The 8,950-nt window shown below is 46.2% G+C and overlaps 1 protein-coding gene across 1 annotated transcript; it reads right to left on the bottom strand.

The window, feature by feature from the left end:
* Nucleotides 1-1,245: 1,245 nt before the first annotated feature.
* On the bottom strand, nt 1,246-3,061 carry LOC146193226 (uncharacterized). The gene is made up of 5 exons (XM_084600505.1): nt 2,941-3,061; nt 2,272-2,452; nt 1,773-1,946; nt 1,625-1,714; nt 1,246-1,564 (listed from the first exon to the last, which is right to left on the bottom strand). Exons 1-5 carry the CDS (start codon nt 3,059-3,061, stop codon nt 1,246-1,248), a joined length of 885 nt encoding a protein of 294 aa, XP_084456631.1.
* Between the last annotated feature and the right edge of the window lie 5,889 nt (nt 3,062-8,950).

Below are 8,950 nucleotides of genomic sequence, written 5' to 3'. Positions count from 1 at the left end.
CGTTTTGATGTTTCGGTGTCATCCGTGCACACCTGCGTCGAAAGAGTCTTGGATTTTTTGAACAGCATCAGCTCGTCCGTGATCGCTTGGCCGAACCAGCAACAGCAAGAGCGCAGCAAGGCCTGCTTCTTGGCAAAAGCCGGCGGCAAGGGACCACGGAACACAATCGGGTGCGTCGACGGCTGCCACATCGAGATCAACAAACCCACCGAGTCGCCGCAGTCGTATTATAATCGGAAGAAGTGGCCGTCAGTGATTCTCCAGGGCATATGTGATGACCGGAACAAGTTTATTGATGTATTCATAGGCTTCCCGAGCTCGGCGCACGACGCCAGGGTGCTTCGAGAGAGCCCATTTTTCGCAGAGGCCGATGATAAATGCACCAGTGGATACATTCTTGGGGACTCTGCGTACCCGCTGTTGCCATGGCTCATGACCTCTTATCGCGACCACGGGAGCACCTTTCCAGCGTGGAAGAAAAGACTCAACAAATTTCACTCGCAACAGCGTGTCGCCATCGAAAACTCGTTTGGATTGTTGAAGCAACGCTTTAGAAGGCTCTACCTCGTCGACGCTGCTAGCATTAAGCAGTGCTGCCTAATTATAATGGCCGCATGCGTCCTGCACAACATGTGCAATGACGAGCGAGATTTTATAGATGAACTGGGCCAGCTGCCCGAGCTAGAAGAGGTCCAGAATGAGGAGGACGGTGATCTGGATTTTGACTCTAGCACTGCCAAACAGTGCGAAAGAGTCAGGAAGGCCATTGCCCAGAAGCAGTGTTGAGTGTGTGCTGTTTCACATTGCGCGACACATTTTGCAATTCCTTGTTTGATATACATGAACTCATGTTTATTAGTTAGTGCATGCATGCGAGTGTGTTGTATATTGATAGAAAATCGTCAAAAGGCATTTTGAGGATTAAGTTTTGTTATATCTGGATGGCTATTGATTATGATACATGAGACAGCGGACACCATAGAGAGCGGTTGACGTGACGTGACGCAGTGGACTTTTTCCACCACAGTGCTGCTACGTATTTGCTCTTAGTGGACTACTATTCAAAGTTTGTGGAGGTCAAGAAAATGTCAACCTCAGCCTCCTCTGTGATCTCGGTGCTCGAGGATATGTATGCACGCTTTGGCATACCTTCAGAAGTCGTGAGTGATCTAGGCCAGAGAGTCATGTCAACCGCTCTCTATGGTGTCTGCTGTCTCATCTATCCAGATATAACAAGTTTGAGATTTATTTATTTGCATTCTGCGCCTCTACAGCCACTACAAGCCGCTCAAGCAAAGCCATTTTGCGGTCAAAGCGTTCAGCACGCTCTCTCTTGCACTCTTGGAATGTGCTGAACAAAGCCTCTAATGTGGTGCCTTCTTTTCTGCGTTTTCGTGTGCTGCTGGGCTCAGGCGTCCTTGATGGCCCTGGCTGGTCGTGGTCGAGTGTTGCCCTCGATGGCCCTGGCTCGTCGTGGCCAAATGCTGCTTCAGCTGCCGGCCTTGACCCAGATGGCAGCTCAGCATCATGCTGCTGCCCGCTGCTGTCTATGTCAGCAGATGGGCTGTAAGAAATGAAAGGTTAAATTATATGAATTACCGAAGCACATAATTAAGAGACAGACCTTTCATTTTCCTGTTGCATGACTCTGCCAGGTGCCAAGAGGAATGTTGGAGCGATGTGGTGCTCCTTTTCAAGTACAGCACTGAGCTCCCTAGAAAAGAAAATCAACTTGTAGACTAATGCTGCACAAATAGGTTTGGTGCACTTACTCTTCATGCTCGCATGATACACGAGAGTGGCCCGAGGCAGAGTTTTTGTTTTTTGCCCTTTTGTACGCCCTCTCAAGGCTCTTCCATTTATTTTCAATTTGAAGAGCCGTCATCGGCTCTCCAAATTCGGCAATGATGGCATCCGTTATCGCCTGCCAGAGCGATTTCTTGGTGCTAAAGGAAACATAGAAACGACAGGAGAAGATGATGTGCATGACGAGTTCAGCACTTCCAAGAACTTTGTTCTAACTATACACTCTGTAAACTTTTCCTAACGTTTCTTGATTTGGAACTAATACTACTGCATAAGTATCTGGTTCCATAGAAATATGTCCTTATAGGAAAATAAATGATGCATGATAAAATGCTATTTGGTGCCGAATAATTCCTGCCATTAGTAAATTTTGTATAAGACACTTTTGAAACTGACACCATGTCTATATTCCACCTTCTTGGATTTATGCACTCTTTGCTGACAATGTAATGAAGTATAGCTTACCGAAAGCCACCCTTCCTTCCGAGAAGGTCCTTCAACTCCTTATACTTTGAAATCAGGAACTTGGTCTTTCTATTAGACCACAGCTCCGGTCCAAGGAGGTTGCCAGGCTCTGGTGCGGAGCCTTGTTGCTGCGCATTTTGGCTGGCGTCGTCCGCGAAGACAATGGTTACAACGCTGCCATCTGCACAAAGGTGAACATAAGTAATCTGTAAACACCACGCATTGTTTGCAGTCACTCGGTAGTAAAAGTATACAAGTCGTGCAGTTCTCATTAGGTTTCCTTTGTTTGGTTCGAGTATGCTTGCTCGAGATGGCACGCAGAGTCGTACCCGGCTAGGAAATCAGATGGTAGTCAATATTCTGTTTACAACCTACAAATATTCTAGCACCCACTACCTCCTTAACTGTAGTTTGAAGCTGCAAAAATGGTATGCCGTCTCGCACATGAGCAGAGTAGGCATGACACTGTATAACGTATATATCGCAAGAAACATCATGCCTCGGCCTAAGGTGCCTCACTGCATGTGCATCTCGCGGCAGCTGGCACGAAACGCAAGTGTTCTTTTACTGGACACAACTCAAGTACACGCGCGCCAAGTTACATGTTAAGCGATTTCTACAACAACGTGCACCATGTCATACACGTGTTGGCTTCTTTAGTGAACATACCTGGTGTCGAGTACGCGTAGCCGTTTCCTTGGCGAACTCGGGCACCGTTCTCATCGCAGATGGGAATGACGCGAGTTTCCACTTCGTCTAGCGTAACCCACAAGCCGTCGTCTGCTTCCATATCGGCTGCTTGCACGGCCTGCACGACTTTGGCACTGACCGCTCAGGAGGTGCACAGATTTCCTGAACTTTTCGTGAACTAGGCCTGCACGACGTCTGCACTTTTTTGAAACGAATGGCGTCGTGCAGAGGGCGCTAGGCTGCACTCGTGAAACGAATGGCGAAGTGCTGCACGAAGTGAACTAGTTCAGGTAGTGCAAACGAATCGAACGGACCTATAGCTCCTCCGGTGGCGGGGAGCGACTTGGCAAAGTGCCCGTGATGGCTTGATTGCACAAGCCTGGTTGGATTTATCACGCCGCGCTTGGGGCGGGCGTCATGATCGCAGCAGCAGACCGCGCGCTTCCGTTGATTGATACATGCAAAGATAAACGGCTCCTGCCAAAAGAAAAAAGAAAAAAAAAGCCTGTCGCTTCGTAACGTCCGCAGCCGCCATATCTTACGCTACGTCGCGCGTACAGCACAACGATAAGAAAGGATGACTCTCGCAAAAAAGAAAAAAAAAAGAAAAAGAGAGAGCTGCCGCTTCTTAACGTCCGCAGGCGCCATAGCCATGTCAGCCGCCGCGCGCAGAGGGTTCGCAACACACGCTGGAGACAGCGTCCGACGTCTGTCTGAAAACGGGCTGAGCTGGCTTGGCGCATGCGTAGCGCATGCTGAAGGAGAGAGATAGCTCGGCAAAAGAATGGGCACACCCACGCACATGGCTTGCAAACGTCATGTGTTGGCGCGCGGCAAACAATAACTGCAGATGCGCGCGCCTTTGGGCAATGGGCGCGGCGCTGTCCAGAACTGTCCCCTCTCATTCCTTCCGCGCGTGGCTTGAAAACGTCACGCGGCAAACAGCCAAGCGTGATGCGATCGTCTTTGGGGAAGGCACACTTTCCAGTGCGTGGTGCGGAGTTCAATATATCGAACGACCGGTGAAATTGAGTTCGATATATGACGCGGCTTTCCTATACTTTTACATGGGATTTTCAAGGGGATATTCCGTGAGTTCGATATAACCAAAATTCGATATATCCGGGTTCGACTGTACATATGTAGTGAGAATTATAAGTTCACGTGCCTGCCTTTGTGTTATAAATGCTGCCATTAAGTCGATCCTGTTGCTTGCTTAAAAGGGACGGCCATTCTGTACAATCATTCGAATCTAATTTGACTTATAATCTTTTTCTTTATCTGGGGGCTCTGTACTAAAAGTGGGAATGTTTTTAGAGCGCAGCTCTTATATTACGCCTGCTCGGCAATTGAGCCGCCTCGCAATTGCGTGATGCCATTGCTGCTGTATAACCAGTATAACCAAGCGAAAGAGAGGTCACGAGCCAGTCACGAGATTAGAAGAGAAAGAGCTGCTAGCTTTCCCACGAGCTCTGCGCTGCTTGCTCGATCACACGTGCTTCCTCTTTCATTCGATCGATACAGGATAGTAGTACAATGTAACATTATAAACATAAGCGTGCAGATTCTTTGCCGCAGTATATCGTAGATTCCTAGAAACATTTGAAGAGCTGCACTAAAATTTCGCGTGAATTTAGCATCATCGATCGTCCAGCACATTACCTAGCTCTTTTACCCACCTTGTCCTTTTTCTTTTTTTGTTAAACCTTGATAGTGCTAAACTTTCAAGAATGTTTAGCAAGTTTATAAGAAATAAGTTTCATTTGATTATGTTTTTCATACCTTACAATTTTGCAAGCGAGAATTGATAGCTGGATCATCTCGATTGCCCCGCAGGGAGCATGCAAGCTCAAAAGATATGTATGAATTATGGCACGCGCTCACATTGAGAAGCAATTAGCCAATTTTTAACATCTGGGCTTATTGTTCAATGAATACCACCAGCCGCCATGTCAAAGTGTCACCAGAAATACTGCTCAGCTAATATTTAATGTATTTTAATTGTCAGTTGTTATAGTGCCTCAGGGGTACTCAAAATAATTGACACACTAACACTCTCCAGTCCAGGTTTCTTCGTGTGGTCAAAGATTACTTCGCCTCCAAGCTCACTGTAGTACTTATCACATCTCATCATGTTGCTCGTGAAGTGCTTCTCGCAGACGTAATCTCTCGATGTGCGCTGACGGCCGCCCCTACGAGTTTCTGCAGCCCATGCTTGCAGGTGCTCAGGATCATTTGGTGCCTTGAAGATGCTCACTTTCTCCCTGCAACACTTGTAACCGCTTTTGCAATTTTGAACAAAACACCTGCATCCCATCTTACTCTAGCAAATTCTGAAGGAGGCTGCACTGCATGTAGCAGCGGTGTTAGTATTACGGCCCTCGAACAGACACCGACAAGAACTGTTGCTGTTTGACTTAAGGGCGCACATATACAACGTTACGGCATGCCCGCTGAAGCCGGCTGCCGGGGCGCTGCATTTTTTTTTGCTGCGGCTTCTACGACGTGCCGCATGCCTCCGCCACTGCATATGACCGTGTCATGCTCCGTGCCTTCGGTGCATGCAATTGTGACCTTATCTGGTCGCTGGCGCTTGTGACAGCAGTTTCACCTCCTAAATGTTTCTTGCTCCGTGGCTAAATGTCATAGCCGTCTGTTGTAGAAGTGAAAGCAAAAGTAAAATGTCTACAGCAGTGATTGGATGTTAAGTCTCTCTTAGGGATAGATATGGGGTCTCCCGTTTGAACCCTATTTCATGAACACTTTCATTTAAGAAGTAGAGATCAGAATTGTTTTCACACATAATATTTGCCAGTGAAGGCATTCTTGCTCTCCCGCCTCACCTTACATTGTCCCCTGGGTGCCTGTAATGCTTTCTGCGGTTCATAATGTGTGATAATTGCAAAGGAAAGGAACGTAATCAGCTTCATGAAACTGGAATTGTATGTATTTGAGTTTCCTTTTCTGGTGGTGATAAGAGAAAATATCTTGATGACTGAACCGGGGTTTTTGATGCCTTGATGGTTCTAACTCGCAAACATTTATATTTTTCGAGGATTTGTAATGTTGACTATTTTTTATTATGGCAGTAAATAAAACAAGAAGGAAAAAGTGAGACAAAAGCATTTACATCATGACAGCCTTTGATCAGAAGAATTATGCACTGATTCAAACTAGAGCACATTTAAAACCTCTCTCTCCATCCTTGGCGCAGCCAGCAACCAATATAATAACAGTCTACACACCTCACCAATTAGGATTTAGGGAAATGAAAAATAATGTTTCTGCCAGCTAATCAAAATCTAGGGAAAGGGTATCAGATAACCGACAATCGGGGAAAAAGTAACCAATTTTTTCCGAAATTCCTTCGAATGATCAAATTTGGAAAGGTAGAGGTCGATCGGGACTTCAGCCAAGCATACAAACTGCATTGCACTCACTATATGCATAACATATGCTTCTTATCCCATACTTGTTGTAACACCCATCTCCTTTTCCACACGTCAATACCAGAGAAATATGCAGTGGGAACAATCACTTCAAGATGCGTAGCACTCACTGGTTGTTTTAAAAAAATACCAGTCGTTACAGGCAACGCCTTGTTCAGATTACATTGCGGCTATCCGCAGGAACAAAAAAACATTTTGTAGTAAAGTGCAGAACTTAATTTACATTTGAATTTCAGTTTGTCACAACAGCTTCAGAAATATAGCCGGTAGGCAGCTGAAAATCAAGCTTTTTTGATTTCTGTTGGTGGAACTCTTACTGGAGCGAAACTAGGAAGTGCTGAGCAACCGTTACGGCGTGGTATAACGGAACATTTCATGTATAAGGTTTGATTGCTCTTTCTTCACCTTCTGCTTAAATGTGTTCATATGTTGGAAAGCAGTGCAGAGGACAGGAAGAAAAAATAACAATACAAGCTCTGAATACACCTAATCGCCCCTCTGCACCATATTAAGCGTATGTTCACATCTCACAATCTGCTTCAGTCCGGACAGGCAAGGAAGCATGGCATGAACATATGCGGTACCTGAAACCTAATTATTCACACTGAACAAACGAGCCGCAAAAAAACTAAATTCACCTCCAACCTAACTTTTGACTTGGCCAGCGAATTTCCAGAAGATATCCGAGGAAGTTGCTGCCCGGAACTCGCTCGCTCCCGCTGCACACTGGCCTGACATACAATTTGAGGTCGCGCATCTTTTCTTTTTGAAAATCTGTGTCAGCACTCTGAGTGGCCAGAAGGCCACCTGACAACGCACATTGAAAAGTTCGCCCAGACATCTCCGATGAGCGCGGTGAATCGTGACCCCTCACTCGGAGCGAGGGAGGGGAAAAGAAAAGCGACGGTGGTTACGGCCCTTCTGCCGGTTTCTGACAACTCTCAGTGGATTGCTGCCACTTGCACCCATATGTCTGGGTGCACTCAGCGCCTCAGGGCAGTTCTTCTGATATGAAGTGTTACTAGGAGTGCATGGGCTGCCCACCGTGCGGAAAATTTTTTTTTAATTTAGGGGGGGGGTCTTGCTTGCTGTTGCGGATGTACTGCCACTGGAAGCATGGCCGACCGAACTTTTTTCCGCACTGTATCTTTTTTACCACCTTCCATTCAAAGCATATGGTAGTGTGCTGAGTCAAACTGTTGACACGAAGTGCCCGTGCGTGGAGGGTAGAGGGGACGAAGCATGCTCTCGGTCGAGAACGAGTAGCGGACTTCTTTGGTTTCTTTTCAGTTTCTTTTTTTTTTTGCACCACACACATGGTGTATACGTGTGCAGCAAAAGAGACAAAAGCAGCCGTAAGGTCTGTTCTAACACGCTGACGCTGTTGGAAAGTAGACCTTCCAAGCTTCTTCCGCTGCTTCACATGAGAAGAGGGCATCCACATCTCGCGTGCTGGGTCCTTTGGCGGCAGAAACCCTCTGTCGGGTGGCGCTTGACGATAAGTGCTTCCACAAGCGTGGTGATGGACGCGAACAGGAACAATAGGACTAAAATTTTAAACAGACAGCTCGTGTCATGAGAAGATCGAATAGCACCCTGAAAAACTCAGCAAACTTCACACATGTATTTGCTGCTTTTTATGCATATATTCATTTGCTTTTCACATTGTTTTAATTTTCTCTTTAAATAGCTAATATGTCATAAGCATTACCATGTATTTAAAAATTTGCAGTCTGAAAATAGTCCTGAACTGGCACTGCATTTGCCTGGTACTGCGTTCACCTGCTAACCACGTGAAACATATGCAGGCCTGTGTCCGGCTCAGGCCCATCTCTTTACAGGCCTATGCCTGGCCCACGCCCGCCAACAAAGTGCTTTGCCCAGCCAGCGCACCAAGCCGGGCCCGGGCTTTCGAGTAAGCCTGAGTCCGTATAGTATTTCAGTCTAGAATCCAGAAGTCTGATATGTCGCCCCAATGTAGAAAGGTCATCTTGTGACTGACAGCCACAGGTCAGCTAGCTGTTTTGTCACACCCTCCAGTACACAGTGCATATAGTCTGGAGGTAGACCTCCATACAAGGTCAAGACCTTTCAGTTTAAACACTGGGGATGACCCCTTGAAGCCTTCAAAGGTGTGCCTGTAAAAATTGAGAACATGCTACAGTTACCGTCTACTACAGTCAGATACAACTCAAGGCTGCACTAATCGCCATGCAGCATTCTTATGACAGGAAGTAGGCCACTGTTAAAGGTTTTGGGGTTACCAAAGTAAAATTTTAAACTAAGCATCGGACCAGACTGCAGGCTAAAATTTTGATGCTTTGTATGGTCAAATATCAAAAACTGCTGTTCAACAAAGTAGTACAAATGCACATTTTATGCCCCATAGTTAGCAAGTGCTGTATATTTGTGTTCTACTATAACTACAAAGCCTGTAAAACTCATAAGGCAAAACACTAACAATCCCCTAAACTAAAAACTTTCCAACACAGAACCTATAACTAAAATCGGTAAAACATCCCAGAACAGCACAATAAAAA

The sequence above is a fragment of the Amblyomma maculatum genome, chromosome 4, assembly GCF_055883805.1.
Source record: "Amblyomma maculatum isolate TAMU_Amacu chromosome 4, ASM5588380v1, whole genome shotgun sequence".
In the NCBI taxonomy this organism is placed as follows: domain Eukaryota; kingdom Metazoa; phylum Arthropoda; class Arachnida; order Ixodida; family Ixodidae; genus Amblyomma; species Amblyomma maculatum.
Note: the sequence above shows the minus strand (reverse complement) of the source record. Positions and strands in the feature narration are given on the sequence as shown.